The 19,816-nt window shown below is 34.6% G+C and overlaps 1 protein-coding gene and 1 long non-coding RNA gene across 4 annotated transcripts; both read right to left on the reverse strand.

Moving 5' to 3' along the window:
• Positions 1–1,558: 1,558 nt before the first annotated feature.
• Positions 1,559–12,996, reverse strand: LOC108320146 (protein trichome birefringence-like 35). Of its 3 annotated transcripts, none has more exons than XM_017551492.2 (7): positions 12,854–12,996; positions 12,442–12,727; positions 12,067–12,346; positions 10,933–11,104; positions 10,537–10,733; positions 10,294–10,446; positions 1,559–2,120 (listed from the first exon to the last, which is right to left on the reverse strand). In XM_017551492.2, exons 2-7 carry the CDS (start codon positions 12,650–12,652, stop codon positions 1,790–1,792), a joined length of 1,344 nt encoding a protein of 447 aa, XP_017406981.1. In that variant the 5' UTR covers positions 12,653–12,727; positions 12,854–12,996; the 3' UTR covers positions 1,559–1,789. The 3 variants fall into 3 exon arrangements, with proteins under 3 accessions (XP_017406981.1, XP_017406979.1, XP_052724814.1); XM_017551490.2 differs by having other exon boundaries at positions 12,442–12,731; XM_052868854.1 differs by lacking the exon at positions 12,854–12,996 and adding an exon at positions 12,828–12,842 and having other exon boundaries at positions 12,442–12,731.
• A 4,569-nt stretch (positions 12,997–17,565) lies between these two features.
• Positions 17,566–18,870, reverse strand: LOC108320149 (uncharacterized). Its single transcript, XR_001831362.2, has 3 exons — positions 18,372–18,870; positions 18,182–18,279; positions 17,566–17,953 (listed from the first exon to the last, which is right to left on the reverse strand). It is a non-coding gene; the product is annotated as an uncharacterized LOC108320149 (long non-coding RNA).
• Between the last annotated feature and the right edge of the window lie 946 nt (positions 18,871–19,816).

A 19,816-nucleotide genomic window follows, 5' to 3' on the forward strand; every position in this document is an offset into this window, starting at 1 on the left:
TATAATATCTATGTTATTTCTCTATTAACATTAGCATCTACAATGTTTTTTTTCTAATATCAAAAGCAATTTTTTTATGAGAACTGAGATATTTTAAGTTGATGTCAAAAATATTATTTTTTGACCAACATAAACCAAAACAAAGGTCGCCATTATTTTTCTACTAACATTAATTAGTCTTTTTTTATTGATATGAAATTATTTTTCACTTAGAAGTCAAAATTACTTCTCAATTCACATTTGATAGAATTTTCTCCAATGATGTCAATGAGCCTATTCTTTTATCGATGTCAACTTTTTCACTTAAAATCTACAATGATTAATCTTGTCAATATCTAAAAGGATTGTTTATCCGTCACATCACGCGTATTATTTGGCGGTAATTGGAATAATCAATCCAAACAAAATAAATTATAATTCTTCAAACTATTTTATCTAAACATAGCGTTTCAAAAATTAAAATAATTCAAGTTGAATATATTTAAATATTTTAAAAGTGATAAATTCTCAAATACTAATGACTTAAAATGTCACATTATGAACCCATTATATTTAAATTATGAAATCAACTTATAGCTCCTTGTATGCCAGTTATAGCAGTACTAATCACAAATCGATATCATTTCCACTGTCAAATTTGGGTGAAATATTCTTCTGACGTTTTTGTCAGTAATTCGACTTTTAGTGGCAGACAGTCAAGAAAACCATGTTTTTCCCTTCGGAATTATCTGATGTCGCAAGTTACGTACTGAATATTTTTCATTTATAACTCTTATAAATATCATCAACATTATTGCATAAATATCTTATACACATTGATACGTTGGTAAAATTATACTAAATCACATTGGAGTACAAGTTGATCTAAATAAGCTCCTTTTGTCCCACCCAAACAAGTCAAAATGAAAACTTTAAGGAGTCCATACAGGTACACAGAACAACTTCTGAAAGCTTTATTTTGGTTTAAATTTATGATGTATATGGTTGAGTGGATAAAAAAACAAAAGAATTAGAAGCAAATAAAAATCTGAACTATGGAAAAAATGAACTATTTGAGTTTCAGTTAGTATTTATTTCACTTCAGAAATTCCCTTACAGCAATTATAAGGCCAATATACCATACAGTTCTAGCTTCTTCCACCTCAGAAATGCTTTTTAACTTCACCATAATTTATACTGACAAGAATATTCTTAGAGATGCTGCTAAACATGCCATAACCCTGATGTTTTTATAAGGCAACAAAAGCATGCCTAGAATGTGCTCCAGTTAAATCTGAAAATAGATTTAGTCCAAAAGCACTCAATGTGTATATCCCTTTTAGTGGTGTGTAAAGGTTTTATTTATAGAGATAGAAGAGGTTATTTTCCACTCTATCACCTAGGAGCAGTAGGGTAATGATACTATTGTTAGGGTTTCTTGCTCTAAATGGACTCCAACCCCAATATTTAAATCCAAATTTTATCAACTTTTCATATTCACTATCCTGGACCTACCAGAATATAATAAGTATAAATATAATATTCACACTGAAAAAATCATTTCATCATGAGAAGGAGATGAAAGAGAAAATGAATAAATCACATTCAAAAGAAATCAAAACATATAACTACCTTAGTTTTATGTTCCTTAAGGTGCACATCAGCATTGATGAGGCCTCTAAATTTTCGGCATTTACTTGTCAAAAGAAGTCTACCCTGGTGTGTAAACAACAAGTAGAAACAACTTTTACCAGTCAAAATGCAGATATTGGCTGCTATATTCAATGAAGAAAATTGAATATTGTAACATCTATAAAAAATGGAATAGCAATTCATTCCACACATCAGGTACCCCAGGCAAGCACCAATGTATGCAATCAGAGTAAGATGAGGGATTTGACAACTGTTCAGGCCTAAGGGGCTCCCAAAATTTGCGAAAAATGGAAGGATGACCATCTTTCCTATACTCTGATAGTTGAGTGATGTTGATGACAGAAACTTTTGAACTCAAATTGCTTAGGATCTTCTCCACAGTGTTCATTGTGGGCAAATCTGAACCGCTTCCCCAATAGCCCTCATTGTAAATAGGGTCCTTCTCCCCATAGCAGTTTCCTTCACTTTCTGGTTTCCACTCTCGGCTCCTGAATGATAATAGTTTCAATTCAGTGAGAAAACATGGAGGAGGAGATATTTGGATTTCATCAATTAATGTTGTGATGGTATAGATAGAGAGGTGTAGCGATATAAATGAGAAGATATCAAATATTTTGAATGAGATGCATTTCGGAACTAAATACGAGGATAACAAAACAATATCATACACCATTAATAACGAATAAAAATACTTTCAATTCACTTCTAATTTTCATAAACTAATGACGACTTCAGCAAAAGCCAATTCCTTTTTGTTTTTCAGTGTCTATGGAAGATCCCATATAGGAACCTAATAACTGTTGGACCGATTCACCTCATTTTCTTCACTGTTATATTATTATTATTCTAAAACTCTTACTGACTTGTGTAACATAGAGTCTCTCATAGGTGTTCATACTTGGACATTACTCTCAGAGGTTCTCCTCACGGAGTCCACAAGGTCGATAAGGAGACTTCGCTTCTTCTATGGTTTGTACAACAATGCTCTACCTTTTGGTAAAACCTGTTGGCACCCATTATTGGGCTTGGGTAAAATCTTTCCCAACCCACTCACATTTATGGTAATTACTAGAAGCCAGAAGAATACCATCTCCTCTTCAAACTGTTAGATGGATCTTTCTTCAATCATAAACAACCTCAACACATATGGAGAAACTGTTTCAAAAGAACAACGACACAATGCACAACAGAATTGCAGCCATGAAACAACAGAGAGAACATATGATTTTAACTCGCCAAGGCTTGGAGCTTGTTCGACAACATCAGACAGCCTCCAACAATAACATAACAACCTCTAGTGGGTATGTGATCAACAAATTGACGAATTCCAAGTTCTATGTGACCCATATACTTTATTATCACTGTCAATATGATGTTCTTTCGTAAAGCACTCATACAAAGGTAAAATATATGTCATAAAGGAAGTTTTGTCTACACTTTATTCTCGGCAGAACACACTTCAACCTTAATGAGCCCAACAACATCACTATTACATGCACTAAACAATTTGAGGAACTCCTCTATAAAATCCCTCAAGGTATACTTAGAGGCGTAGGAATCAACTTCACCGAAATGAAAATAGAGGGAAACCTATCTTTGCTTTTACCTCTCAACCTACTCAACCCTACCAATTCTACAGTCTCTTGAGAAGTAGTGTGTCACTTAAGTAAAAATTGGAAACAACATGCATTATCTCCACCAAGAAGGGGCGGTCACCAGATAACACCAATGAAAGATGAAAGAGGGCTATCTCTTCCACCATGTCCCTCCCTATGGAGAAAGAGTTCAGCCACTCTTTGAACAAGACTCCTCCAATGTTGCTAACCTCCTTGATGACTAGGGGGCTACCACCATAAGAAGAGTTGGGAAAAGATGAAGAAAATGACTTGTTGAAATAAGAACATACCTAGATTGACAAAAGGAAAGAAGAACAAGTTGGAGGATACGAACAAATAAGGAGAAGAAGGCAAGTGTGCTCTTGAAGGATATTGAATAAAAGAAAAAGTGTCAAAACGGAAGTAAAAGTGTCTTTCAAAAGAACATTAACTGATCTTGTGCAAAACAACACACCCTTACCAAAATGTCACGTCTTAATGACATGTCTTGAAAACACATGATTGCCACCAAAAAGATTGGTCATAAAAATGAGCATTGAAGGTATATTTTACAATGGTTGCTCATCATTGCAAAGATTTTTTATATACTTGGCGAAATAAAGTGGTCGTGTTCAAACACATAAAAATAGAATTAATACAAATCATAACCATAAAATTCGATCATAAAAGGTCAACCATCAATAACCCAATCGTTAAAAGTCTACCTCGTCAAACTTGTTCACCCTATAAAGGTGAACAAATCGTTCAAATCTTACATAACTTACTCACTCGACTTCTAAGCTTGGGGTTTGTGTACCTACCTACCTCCAAGATACTCATATTTGTAGTATTTCCTATTTTGATAAACTTAAACTTCAATCTAGTAGTCCAAAATTCAACCTAGTCAGTTGAGTGTTGAACTTGGAACCGAAATCTTGTAGTTAATTTCAATTTAGTGATGCAAAGAACACAACAACAGGACTTGGAACCGAAATCTTGTAGTTAATTTCAATTTAGTGATGCAAAGAACACAACAACAGATTATCCTTTATTGTTGTTAAGCTTCACTCACATAGACCAAAAATCCTATAAATATATACCACTACCAAAGGGATTACTACCTACCTACTTATCTCCACTCTTATATTACTATTATTCTAAAGCTCTTAAAAATATAAGTGTCGAAGAGACTTTTATAAGTGGACCTTCACTGAGTATTCTAACAATTACAATCAAAGTTCATTTTTAGGGATTTTGTCAGCTCAACAAGGAGCCATCAATCCTCCCACATCTCACCATTGACACCCCACCTTCTAGTGAGAGCAAACCTGTATCATATATACCAACAAGGGGCACTTAGTGCACAATAGGTGATCTAGGTAATGGCCAATTGACATCTAAAATTCCATAGTCAGATTCGACTTCAAAGGGAGCTAATACAATTTAAGTTTAAGGCAAGGAGGATACCCCGTTGGCTAGTACATGTCAAAGGCAACATCCGTCAACAAGAGCTTCATTTGTGACCTACCAAGGGAAATTATGAACAATGGGAATCAAACCAAGCCTTCAAGGCTAAACACGTTGGTTCTTACAAACTAAACTAACCAAGAGCTAACATCTTTTTTTATTCAAAGGAATTGAACAAAAACATGATGACAATCTCTCAAATTAAATTTTAAACTCCTCAAATCTTTCACAATTTCAAGAGGACAATGAGTTAATTCTTGTTAGATATATTAGATTATTACATATCTTATATATCTTATCTTTATCTTTTATCTTTATTTAGTTTGTTATTATTCCTTATTTGTATAAAATAATTCTAGAAGGCTTAATTGATCTCTCTCATAATCTTCTATTTATAAAAATAAATTGATACAAGAATACATGATAATTAGGGTAACTTAAACACAATATAATCATGATAAATAGGGTAACCTAGACACAATATAATCATGATAAATAGGGTAACCCTAGACACAATATAATCATGATAAATAGGGTAACTCTAGGCATAATATAATCATGATAAATAGGGTAAATATTCTAACACTCCCCTCAAGCTGGAGCATACAAATTGTATGTGCCAAGCTTGGAATAAATAAACTCAATCCAACCAAATCAACTTGTCTAAAATGTCAAGACAATAGACGTGGTAACTTTGGCTCTGAACAAGATGCACATATGCTTCCGACCATCGAGAGAGAATGTTTATAAACCAAATTGGACTCACAATCCAGCATAGCCAAAGAGACTCCTAATAAGCTTATGAAGAATAATATTGGACAACCACGAAACTTCATTTAGCACCATGAACCTTCAAGTAGGATGACTTTGACAAGGTTGATTTCCATCAAAAGTGAATGATGAGTGGTAGACAACGACAAACTACAGAGACTGGATTGCCATCAAGTAAGGATGGGGCTTGCATGGCTAATTAAGACAAACTACAGGGATTAAATTGCCATCAGTGACTGATGGGGCCTGTAGTGGTTGAAAGCGACCAAACTGCAGGGACTAAACTACTATCAAGTAAGGATGGGGCCTGTAGTGGCTAAAAGCGACAAACTACAGAGACTAAATTGTCATCCGTGACTAATGGGGCCTGTAGTGGTTGAAAGCAACAAACTACAAGGACTGCCATCACTGACTGATGAGGTGATGGGGGCCTGCAATGGCTGAAAGGACAAAACTACAGGGACTGCCATCACTAACTGATGGGGCATGCAGTGGCTGGAAACATATTGCAGTGGCTAGAAATATATTGCAGTTGCTGGAAACATACTCCCCCTCACAGAAAACGACGAAAATGACGACGTGCCAAGACAAATCGTGAAGGTGGAAGATCATTATGGTCTCCTTTATTCATCAAAGGATCCAAAAATAGATCTCACAAGGGACTGGTGAAATTGTTTGACTAAGATTCTTAATCTTGCCAGAAATAGACTCCCCCTCATGGCATGAGAACCTTCAACCTATGACTTTGGTTTTGAAATTCCTTGTGTTAACAAGCTAATAACACTGACTCTCCTTGGAGACTTGTAAATAAATGACACAAGCCATCAGAAACATCACAACTGCTACAATACGCAAATGCTGAAACAGAGGTATAATGCTGAAATAGAGAGTTTTTTTTTTAATTTGGTCGAGCGAGACGAACTACAATGACACGGTGTGATTCCGACACCGGAAAGGTGGCATGACAAGCGTCGAATGCTTATTGAAGAGAAGTCGTGCGTGACAAGATGAGAATGAGGCAACGACTAGGGATGAGTCGTGCTCCTCGAGGCGCACAAAACCCCTAACTTCGCCAGAGAAAATGTGACCATGGCAGAGGCGAACGTCGGACAAATGTGGCGTGCATGGCGGCGCCTAAATGAGAACTAGCCCTCTCGCTCAAGGAGGCGATCCAGATCACTAGTGGTCGGACTAAACTGTGGCAGCAGATGGCAACGGACGACAATAGACGACAATAGACGGTGGTCGGCAGCGGACAACAGCGGACGATGACAAACGGCGTCGGGAACAGAAGTTGATGGTGACAAACTTCTGTGGACAGCTCCTCACTGTGGCAAAACAGTGTTAGATGGCCAACGGCAAATGGCACCAGACAACGACAAACGACGTCGAACAGCTGCAAACGGCGCCGGGACAGCGGCAAACGGCGCCTGGACAGCAGCAAACGGCGCCTGGACAGTGGCAAATGGTGCTTGACAGTTGCGGACAACAACTAAGGTTTGGAGACTAAACAGAAATCAGAACGAGACTACTCATTGAAGTATTTCATAAAAGATGACATTTTTAAGACCGCTGGTGGCCAGTGCCGCCACCGGCAGCAACAAACACAGAGTAGGAAGAGACTCAGATAACCTGCTCTGATACAAACTTGAGAATTAAACTGTAAAATAATTCTAGAGGGCTTAATTGATCTCTCTCATAATCTTCTATTTATAAAAATAAATTGATACAACAGTACATGATAATTAGGGTAACTTAGACACAATATAATCATGATAAATAGGGTAACCTAGACACAATATAATCATGATAAATAGGGTAACCTAGACACAATATAATAATGATAAATAGGATAACCCTAGACACAATATAATCATGATAAATAGGGTAACTCTAGACATAATATAATCATGATAAATAGGGTAAATATTCTAACACTTACAAACTAAACTAACCAAGAGCTAACATCTTTTTTTATTCAAAGGAATTGAACAAAAACATGATGACAATCTCTCAAATTAAATTTTAAACTCCTCAAATCTTTCACAATTTCAAGAGGACAATGAGTTAATTCTTGTTAGATATATTAGATTATTAGATATCTTATATATCTTATCTTTATCTTTTATCTTTATTTAGTTTGTTATTAGTCCTTATTTGTATTTTGGACTTAATCCATATTTATTCTATTATAAATAAAGTACCCTATGTGTATATTCAACACAAGAAAGATTAATCTCATACATAATTTTTACTATATTGAACATGGTATCAGAGCCTATGTTTCTTTTAGAAAAAAAAATTTGTCGCCTCTGCCACTACACCCGTCGTGCCGGCAACGGCGCCATCTATCGCCACCATCACCAAAGTTCCAATTTCGACCAGAGACTACACAGTTTTGATCATCTCAGCCAGGCAACCACCGTGCCGTCAACGACGCCTTCATCGGAGCTCTTACGCACTCTCGACACCTTTCTAAGTTGTGAATTTGCTCCCTTTTTCGCTGTGCATGGTGACGCGTCCTGTCTCCTCTCCGACAATGATTCAAAGCGCTAAGGTTGCCCGTTTTCCTGTTTCTAGTTCCTTGATTGGAGAATCTTAGATTTTAGGGTTTATGTTCATCCATGGCTTCTTCCGCTGCTATCTCTTTTGACCTTTGTTCTATCACTGGTGTGTCTGACTCGTACATATATGCTTTTTCTCCAATGGCAAAGATGGCTTCTGTTAGTTTATTAATAACCATGGTGGCTCTTCAACAATGATCTCTTTATCAACTAGAGTTCCTTAACGACGATTTGCATGAAGACATTTAAATGGAGCAACCTCTTGAATTTGTTGCTCAGGGGAGTCTTTTGAATTGGTTAATCGTCTTCACAAATCATTAATAATTTGGTATCACTCGAGTGCAAAAGTAGATATTTTCATTAAGTCTTTATTTATTATATTTGTAACAAGCTTGGTATACACACATTTGTATGTATCAGTTTGAGGAGAAATGTTAGATATATTAGATTATTAGATATCTTATATATGTTATTTTTATCTTTTATTTTTAGTTAGTTTGTTATTATTCCTTATTTGTATTTTAGGCTTAACCCATATTTCTTCTATTATAAATAAAGTACCTTATGTATCAAAAGGAAGATTAATCTCATACATAGTTTTTACTATATTGAACCATTCTATATCAAACTTTTTATTGGATAAACTTGCATAAACTCTCAAATCAAGAAGCATGTTCATAAATGTGAAATCAGTTATAATGTTTGTTCCCATTGACCCCACAGTAATTGCTATACCATGACTTAGATGATCTGGAAAATAACTCATTTTAAAATCTTTTCACTTTAATGACCATTGTGCACATTGGATAAAATGAGCCCACAAACAATGGAAGAACAAATGCAACAACACTGGTTGTCAAACACACTTTTGGAGACAAACAAACAAAGAACACACAAAGCAAGATACCAAGAATTGTTAGATAAACTTAAATGTGGTTAGTTACCTTTAATAGTTCTATCATAATTAGTAGTCTTAGGAATTGCAAAGGTTAGGAGTGCTTCTAGTAATGATTGTGGCATGCAATAGAGTTCATTACATATAGTTTAGGTAGTAGTTGTATTTAATGGATGTAGTTGAAGGGCCAAGACAAAAATAGTTCTTGTACCACTCAATGTAAAAACACAAGTAATATTACAGAGTGTTTATCCAGAAAGACTTGTTTGTCAACAAGAATAAGTCATCTCATTTACTATGCCGTGCAATTTTTTTCTCTACTAGAGAGGTAGATGCTCTAAAAGGAGCTTTTTACAAGACTGTTAAGAATTAGCTAGAAACACTAATGAACTTCTAACTAAATGAGTGTAAATAGTTATGCAGAAAACCAGATTGCTAGCACATAAGCAGATAAGAAAAGTCCCTGCTAGACGCTTTAATCCAATAGATGCTTCTGATAAGCAACACGCTCTATAAGAATATCTAAGTTGTTATACTTTAGATGCCCTTATCCTAGAAAGTAGTTTAGTACACAAGATCCTACTGTGACTTACATTTTTATGAATTTATATATAATTTGATCACTAGAGTAGTTTGATCTAATATTGTATTAATATATAATCAACACTTCATTAGTGGAATTTTCTATTTAGCTTTATAATGATGTTGAAATATTGAATTATTGTTGTGTTAATAGCATTTTGTTTTGCCTATATGTCATTAGTAAGTCTTCTAATAATTTTACTTTTTCTATTTCATAAGAGTTGACAGGTCACAGAGCTTAAGAATCAACTACACAAGCCAGCTTGGTGGAAGATCCACAAACTCACGTTTGACAACCTAGAATAGGTACCGAGAAGTTTACAACAACTTCCAAACACTCTTTAACCAATTGAATTTGACTCTCTAAAACCTATAATATCTTGATACAACAGAATCGTATTAGATGTTTTCAAAGAAAGTCAAAATTCAAACTAGAAACTATAAGTACTCTTACGGTGCTTATCTAACAGAACTGCTCTGTCATGGAAGTGAGAGGACTAGAAGCCAAGGAATTAAAAACTCTAGAACAGGTAAGTTGTAAACCATAGAATTTGCATTGGGTTATCCAATGAAACATGGTTAAGAGGAATGATAACAATCAATATAATTCTGCTATAAGTTCTAAGAATACACAACAAAGTTAATCTAGACCAGCCAGCAAAAACTGGTTTCCGCTCTAGCTATTGTATCATAATATAACCTGTGGAAAAAGGTCTATCTCCAAGAATGCATACTAGCAATATTTCCCTCCATATATGATCATACAAAATATAGATTGGTTGCTCACCAGAGATGAGTTGGTGACATGGTCACAAAAAAGACACGCTTCTTCAGGGGATCAACTTTTGAAGATACCCATTCTGCCCAAGCTCCCATGGCCAACTCCATGGCTCCTCGCCCATCCAATTCTTCACAAGCTCCATTTTCTTCAGTAGTCCATCTGCCATAGAAGAAAATACAAGATACATTAGAACAGAGAAGAAAAATTTTCCTTAAAAAACAACTTGTACATTGATGAATTGATACGGACAATAGCTTAACTGGGCCTTGTCTCCACCATAAGTATGTGTTAAAAACAAGAATATCAGCATTTTCCCACAGTGATGCGTGTCTAAGAACTGTATCAGGACGAATTATGCGTTCATCTAGTCTGTGATTTACTGGATCATCAGAATTAGATTCAACAAGCAGGGGAGCCCAGAGAAACTCCACAGTTGCATTATAATCCTGAAAATTAGTACAAAAATAGCAGTGTGCTGGAAATGAGACTCAAAACAATGGCACTTGTGAACTAGACCCCATCAACAAGTCTTGGAGCAAGCAATGTGTATAAAGAAATTCGGTTAAATGATGGAAAAAGGCACATATTGGTATGAATGACTACATTTATAACATCATAAAATTGTTTTCAGTAAAGGTTTCTTACCTCTGCTCTGAAAATGGTGAGATGGGCATTTGGTGACATTGATCTCTTATCAGCGGGAATTACTGATTGTAACAAACATACCATTGATATCCATTGCCCTCTATTTAGTGAATCTCCAACAAACATTAGCCTTTTATCTCTCAACTTCTCCCACATTTCTTTCACATTCCACCTGTTTTATATAAGAAGTCAGTGGATCTTATCAGAAGAAACCTACCCTATCACATAAATAATTAAAGATTTAATATGTTTCTAGTTCCTATAAATAGAAAAATTGTACGATTGCAGTTTCCCTGATCCCATATTAATGTCTACAATAACATTGACATACATATCAGGGACTAAAGAAGAACATTCCCAATTTGTAGGGCTTAAATAACTTTAACCCAATAGTTAAATAAACACGTACACAACCCACAGCTAATGCTACATTTAGGCACCAGAAAAAAATAAAAAATTTCCACTATCCACAGGAACGATGTTAGGATATAAGGAGAAGGAGAAATTAATTAAGATAGACCATTAATATGTTAGGTTAGGTTAGTTAGACTGGTGTTAGATATAAGTACGGGAAGATGGATAAGAGAGGGGAAGGATGTTCATTCTTTAGATTGAGCATTAATGAGAAATCTTTTATGAAGCTCTTGGAGAGAGAGGGTGGTCTCCTATTTCTTGTTCTTTTCAACTCTTGGTTCCTACCTAACAAACAACTCAACAAAATGTTATTCTACTTGGACCTTTACAAAGCTAAATCTTGGTCACACATCAACTTCACAAAATACTGACAACCTTCAAGCAATTGAATTGGATTATTCCAACTCATGTCACCACTAAGGGCCTGTTTGGAGAAACATCTTCACAAGCCTTGGAGGAAAAAAGAAGAAAAATAAAATTAGTTTTTCCACAAGTTAAGATGAAATTATACATAAGCTAATTTGTAAAAATTATTTCGTTTTAACTTTTCCAAAATCAGATTTTTTTTTTTTATTATGCACAAGCTGTGGAGAAACTGATTTTAATTTTTCGTATCATTTTTCCAAAGTTTCCTCCAATCAAGCTCTAAGTCCAAAGCAACAACTTGACCATGGTGATTCAGCCAAAAACCACAAACACAAAGCTCAGATAGAGAACCACCTCTTCAAATTGCAGTTATGTGGTTGCCATCTCCAATACTGGTAACCCAAATCAGACCTTCCATGCTTGTGACAGGCCAATTGGTCAGACATGTAAGGGCAATCTGATTCATTGTACAGTGGATGCGAAACATTATCAAACACCCATTTGCCTGAAAAAACATCACAACTTTCCGGCCTCACTCTCCGGCGACCAGACTGCCAAGAATCACCACGCCAAGCAATTTTCTTGCCACTATACTCAACAGTAGAGTTGCATCTACTGAATCTATCCAAAACCTCTAAAATCCAACAACCCCATTTCAACAAGTCAGAGAAAGCACAAAGCTTAGCCTCCAATGAAGCACAAAGCAAGCAGTGAAGAGAAATGCCATACCTGGAGCTTGCTTGAGGTGACCAGAGAGGTTGGGTTTGACAAAGGTGGCTGAAGAAACCTCTTGGTGGTTAAGAACACGATCTGGGATTTCATGGATTCGTTGTATGGTGTGCTCACTGTGGAGGGTTGAGAAGGCTATGAAGAACAGCAAGACAAGCACAAGTAAAGGGAAAATGGGGGGTTTCTTTCTGTGCCACTTCCACCTCTGCATGGTGGTGTTGGTGGGTTGTGCTTGATTTTGATCTTGAATTTTGATTTTCCTCTATAAGGAAACCAAATCCTGGCTCTGCCTGAAACATGAAAAGCCAAATACATCACCTAAAAGATAAAAGACTGGTCATGAACAATAAAAGAAAACAGCTTCAGATTCACGAAGAATGTGTAACAAAGACTAGTCAGTGCTCAGAATGACCGAATCAGAAGCTTTGATTTGAACTTCGGTGCTTCGTGTTAGTGTTGCATTTGCAACCTATTCTGTGCAGGATTGAAGAGTTTTTTATTATTATTTTTCTGGTCAACATTTGTAGAATTATTTTTGGTAAATGTAGAATCGTCGTTACACCGTTTTACTGCATTGTTCATATTCTCACTCCTACATTATGTCCCCCAAATTATACCTTCATATAGTTATTATGATCAATGACACGCAAGATTTTAAAGAAAGTAATATTCATGTTTTTGATCAAATAGAAAACGGGATATCTTAACCTGTTCATATCCTTTCTAGTAAAAATTAAGCTGCAGATGTAGTTGCCGTGGTGGTTGTAAGAAACAAAATTAAGAGCGGTTTAATGTAAGAAATTCATTATTACTATATAAAAAAAGTATTAATGGTATATTTTATAATTATTATCGTAAAATTTAGTGAATATGTAATTAAATTATATGCAAAAATATCTTATATAACGTGACTTGAAAAAGAAAACACTGTTTTATATAATGATTAACCACCAGAATCATAAATAAATTTGTTTCCATATTATCTAAATTTATTCTAATTTTAGCATATATTAATTTTGATAGTATTTCTCTCTCGTTACAACTTCAATTATGCATTTTTTTTTTATTTTCATATTTTATTCAAATTTTCTTAATTGAGAGTGTCACATTGATAATCTCAAAATGTTTAATTTTGTAAATTTTTAATGAAAAATATTTTTTCACTAAACAAATTCATTAGACGTGAAATATAGATTAAACATGTTTAGCACTTTTTTCTTGTCTTGGATCATCTTATTTTAGTATTCCAACTCACTTAGGACTAAGGTAAGAATATTAGTTTCTCTTAGTCATTAGAAAATATTCAATTTAGTAACGTTTATATTGTCAATAGGGTCATCAGATGATCTATCCCTATATTTACAAACGACTTATCAACTTGGTTTCACTTCAGCTACACAAAACCTAGGTTAGAATGCTTTAGAACAAAATATGTTACATAATATCATTAACACTCAACACATACATGATTTATAAGTCATCTAGGTAAATTCCATAAACTAGACTCTAATGAAACTCTTCTAGCTAGAGCATCTAATGAGTACATATTTATCCCCTTATTTGGTCTTTAATATTGGATTCTTTAATTGGTTTTTATACTTTAATAGAATATTTTAATTAGAATTTGTTATAATTGGGTTTATTTAGCATGAGATACAAAAACATGTTAAAAATAGTTTTTTAATTGCATAAATGTTTTTTGGATATTTTGATGCGTGTTAGTGGAGTTGCAGCTAAGTTGACTTCATTGAGATGTGGAAATAAATTGGGTAAAGTTTCATGAGACCTTAAAGATAAATTCAAGAATAACAAATAATCAAGATCATAAGAAGTCAATCCAAGCATAACATGAAAAAGTGAAAAATTTGGTAAAGCCAAGAAGAGGGAATAAGCAACAAAATTTGATCTTGCGGTTTTCTCTATCTTTTCTACTAAAAGGGCTTTGATAATTCATAAATGTTCATGATTGAAGATAATTTGGGAAAAATATGTCCTAAGATATTTTATTTGATATTGTTAAATAATTACCTTATTTAACTATATCAATAAATACCAAAAGATAATATTTACCACATTTTTTTAATCTAACATATATCATCTCAAATATTTTTAGATCTCCACAGCAATCACATATATTTTGAAGATATTTGATGAGTTATGTCCCAACTATGGGTGATAATGAAGCAGCGGAATGTGGTTTGGACCGTGCGCAAAGATGATGTTGCGCATTGGATTTCCTTTGGCAACGCAAGTAATGAATTAAGTGAAGGTTGTTGGTGGAGGAAGGAGCTATCAGTGGAGGCGAAGCTAGCTCAGACGGCCTTCCATCCCTGGAAGGAAGCTAGAGGAGAGAAAAGGGAAGCTCAAGAAAGGTGACTTTTGGGCAGAGTAAGGGGGTTGGCTTCAAGGTAGCAAAGGCTTACTCATATTCATTCAAAAGTATCTTTACAAAGATAAACGATGATCATTTATAGCGAAGCTTAAGCTATTCACGGTCCCAGCACCAACAACTGATGATCAGCCGAATATCACAGATCATGGGCCACATATGCGTCACATGGGTCATGCAGAAGCAACTTCTGGAAGGCCAGCTGTTGGCACGCATGTGCTGCTGGCGTGGGCTTCACATGAAGCGCTGGGCGGTGGCTAGATTGGGCTGAGCGTGGCCCAATCCGGAAGTCACTTTCTTCATGGCTCCAAATGAAGTAGTTTCTTGGGCTAGGTGGCTTGGACATGTCTTTTAGGTCCTCTTGAAGCCTTCTAAGCATGCCTTTAGTCAAGGATCCTTGGGTGCAAGGCTTCATAGATGACAACTCTTCTTGATTGTGCATGACTTTATTAGTGATGGGCCATGGTTGTCTATTGGGCTTGAGCCCAAGTCATCAATATTGGATTATTTAGAAGATGATTGGAGGAGATTACATTATCATAAAGAAAATTACAACAACAGAAAAGCCTAAAACAAAGCCCAATCCAATTTCTATATAAAGAGACTTAGGAAAACACATTAGGGTAGCTAAGTAACCCTTTGGGGGGTCCAAATTTCGTCCTCCCTCTTTTCTCTCATGTTCTCCACCCTCTCTTCTTCTATTTTCATGTTATTTCTACATTCCATGGAGTGTTAAGCCTGTAGGGTTGATTGTGTTGTAATTTATTAACTGAATTATGAGGTTAGATCAATAAATATATTTGTTCTTTTGATTCTTGTTGTGATTTATTTTTATCTATGTCTTTTGCTTCTTAATCAAGTAAAAGTAATGATTTTTACATTATATCAATTTAGCATGGTGTCAAATCTACATAACATATCAATCATATGATTCCAAGGGTTTTTAATTTTAATTGAGAATTTACTTTGATTAAAGTTAGAAACTTTCATATGATTAAATGAGTTTTTGTCAATAATTGAAAATATACTTTGATCAGTGGTAAAAACTTTAACAAGAATTAATCATGAATGTACTTTGGTTAATTAGCTTTTTACTTGATATAAGAGGTAAAAAAATAAACATGATTAGGCATAGTAATATTTAATTAAAAATGTACTTTCGTTAAATTTACTATAATTAATCTACAAAGTTCTTACTTTTAATTGAGAATGTACTTTGGTTAAGAGTGAGAACGCCAACAAATTAATGGAGAATTTACATTGATTAATTTGAAAATCTAAGATAATAATTAATTGAACAATAAACTTTAGATAACCAATGATGAATCCTATTTTGAAAAAGCAATGAAATCAACCTATTTTCTTTATCATTGTTTTTTTATCTTTTTAAATCTCTTTTATAAATTTCGTTCTTTCTAACTTCTGCTACTTCGTTCTTTAATTTTTTTTTCTTTATCTTTATTTTCTTTATTATTTTACTAACCTTTTGTATAGTTTTTATAAGAACTAATTTGTTAATAATCAATTTCGTGTTTGTTGGGAGACGACTTAGGGTTGAATTTACCCTTTTTATTTTGTTGGCTACTGTCTTAACAATAATGAAGTTGCTATAGTTTAGTAATATTAATTTGATTACGTCAACGACAACGTTATCAACATCTAATGCACATTATTTGCTTATATTTTTTGTCTAATAAGGCTTCAAAACTTTAACATATAATTTCATTCAAAACTTATTTTATCCTTTTTGGAGAAATCTTAATTAAAATGATATATTTAAACACAATTGTTATACTATAAACCTAAGATTAAATTATGTATGCTATACGTGTTGATTCAAGAATCAAATAACAAAAAACACAACATGAACGACGATTCCCAAAATAGAATTGAAAATTAATGAAGGAAATATAACCTATGTGATTGAAGATTTCCTATGCGAATTGGAAGATGAATGACGTGAATGAATGGTGCTTGGAATGGAGTCTTGCCACACCACTTGGAGGTGCTCTAAGATAACTAAGGATTGAGTAGTCACTTAAAGCTCTCACTCTAGATGATACTCACGAATAAGAGAGAACAATTCACTCTCAGTTTCGATAGATTTTTTTTCTATTAATGCCAAAATTTTCCAATGTACAAATACAACCCTTTATTTATAAGAAAAGAAGTTTCCAAAATCTTACAAGCTAAGTATATACTAAACATGATTAAGGGAAGTGTATGATGCAAGCTATCACTAATGACTAGCATACAAAATAAGCTAAGCTAAAAACGTATCCCATAAGCTAATTATGTGTGCTCTAAGCTTTAGTTCTCTCTAGTTAAGGCACTATGATGAACTTCCTTCAAGTTAGCTGAAATTTACATACGTCAATGCTAAGTGTGAAAGCCAACTATCGAGCACAACATTCATTGAGAAAGAAAAAGCTTCCACTCGGCGCCTATATCTAAATCACACAAATGAATATTTTCCTTTATGTCATGCTCTTAGTTACTCTGCTTTAATCCATAATCAAGACCTCATCATCATGTTCCACGTAGGGATAGGCAAAGTATACTATATTGTACTGAACTATAAAAATGTATAGTTAATTATAAACTAGTTTAAGAAAACTCCACTGAACTAAAAAGTAGTTCATAATAACTGAACTGAACTATTTTTAGTTTACTTAAAGTGTAGTTCAATTCAGTTAACTACTTTTATGTTCACTATGATGTAATTCAGTTAAGTATAGTATAATGTAAGTGGATTTCCTTGCAGCAAACTATACTGAGTGTCCAATGAATCGAACCGGCAAAACAAACTCAAGCCTGAGAATTCTACCATGTCCGTGAGAATGCCCACAATCAAAACTAAGAACAATTTGACACCTTATAAGTCAACAACACTTGGTGGCGAGCTGTCACGCTTGAACACAACTTTCCCATTGTTAACAGCGAGAATACAACAATCCTTGGACAAATTTTTAGCACAGTATTTAGCTACAAAGGTAGATGACCTGATTCTATGCAAACCATGAGTTGTTCCGACCACAACATGAGTTGCAGAATAACCATTTGCTTCTCGAACCAAAATTTTCTTCATTGATGAACCACAACATATTTTGAGTTTAAGGTGACCTGAAAAAGAAAAAAAACAAAAACCATAAAATTCAGTATGTTTTGTTCAGGGACCTCAAATAAGAGCACTTTCACAAACTTCAAAATTACGCTTTTGTTTCCACTAGGAAGTTTCATTTTTTATGTCCCGCATTTCCTACCTGATTAGAAGACAACAGATGAATTTGCATTTCCGTTTATAGAAATTGAAAAAGGTCCACACAGAGAACGAAGATTGAGAAATTATACCTATTTCAAGTTGCAGAATCCTTCATAAACGGCAAGAACATAGTCAAACGCCTTGACAAGTGAAAGCAGCGAAGATTTCCCGTCTCCATTCGCAGTTTCTACAGAACCCCATTTCACCAGTCAATATTCACGTTAAAAAAACAAAAACCCAAAGCAAAAAAAGAAAAAGGAACTCGAATTCCCCAGGTACCCTGGTTCCCAAGAACATGCAGAGCAACCACGGTGTCACCAGGGTGAGCGACTTTGACCAAAGCCCACGTGAGAAATTCCTTGCTGGGGGAGTCCATCTTCAACCCCACCACCACCTTTCGGCAACCGGAGCCTCCATGGGAGGGTTCTTTGGCAAGATCTGTTTGAGGCATTTTTTACGTTGATCACAAAAGTGAATGATAGAAGTGAACCTTTGACGACAACGAACCTCCAACGGCGGCGGCCTCCAACGACGACAGCCTTCAACGGTAACAATCTTCAATAGGCGAGTGAGCTTTGAACAAGGCAGAAAGCAAACGAGGCCTGGTTGAGAAAAGAAATAGAAAACCTAAACTGCAGTTAACTGTACTATTAATCAGTTTAATTAGTTTTTAGTAAATTTAGTTTAAGTTTTTTAAGTATAAAAAAATATAGATAAACTATAGTTTAGGTTTTTTAAGTTAACTCTGCCCAACCCTAGTTCCACGGGTTGGAGAGAATTCACCCTCGAATTCAGAGAGACCTATAAAAGGAAATGCCTTTACACTTAAATATTTTATTTTTTGTAAAGGGTGATGTTGGATGTGATGCCGTTTTAGTTTCCCAAGGTCCTTACATTTAAAAACTTTGCAAAAAGTTGGAAAAGTTTTGTATTGCTTACCATTGTGTGCCACCCAATGAATGTATGTAAAAGTTAGCAAATGGAAGGGTGTAAAATTCCATGAGGCACCTTGAAACCCTTGCCTAGACTCTCAACTTCCTCCTTTATTCCATAGGGTTCTTTGTGTGTGCTAAAGGGTATTTTATTGTATGTGATATGAGGCTGTCTTATTACCAACAAAAATTTATTACTTGAAAAGTTATTATGCTCTTTTTCTTTTGTTATCTCTTTTTCTCATTTGTGTTTCATTTTTAGTTTATCTTCTTTAACCTCTTGTGGAGTCAAAGATTTGAGAGTAATATGGTGCCCTTGGAAGCCAAATAAAATTTTGTTTGAAAATCCATCATAAATAATCTTGTGATCATATTACCATGACCTTCCTAATAATAGGTGTGTTGCTTTCATTGGCACAACATCACACCTAACCTTATCCTTATATTTTCCAATGGCAAAAGTTATGGGGGACTTTGTAACGCCCCAAATTCTACGACATCACGGGTTAACAAAAAGCGATAAATTTCAAAACTTTATGATAATACGAAAATGTATTTTTCAAAAACGTTAACCTTTCAACATGCATAATTTATTCAAAACATAATAGTTTCAAAAGCCTTATCCAATTACATTATTCCAAAAGTAATTAAAATGACTAAGGAAATAAAACAACTACAATTACTTTGTTTCAAAAGTCTATACCAAAAGAAATTTTTAAAGAAACTCAAATATTTCCCTCATCATCTCACGAATCTATCATGCATCTAGAACATTTTCAATATCATTTGCTC

Source organism: Vigna angularis, chromosome 9 (assembly GCF_016808095.1).
Source record: "Vigna angularis cultivar LongXiaoDou No.4 chromosome 9, ASM1680809v1, whole genome shotgun sequence".
Taxonomy (NCBI): domain Eukaryota; kingdom Viridiplantae; phylum Streptophyta; class Magnoliopsida; order Fabales; family Fabaceae; genus Vigna; species Vigna angularis.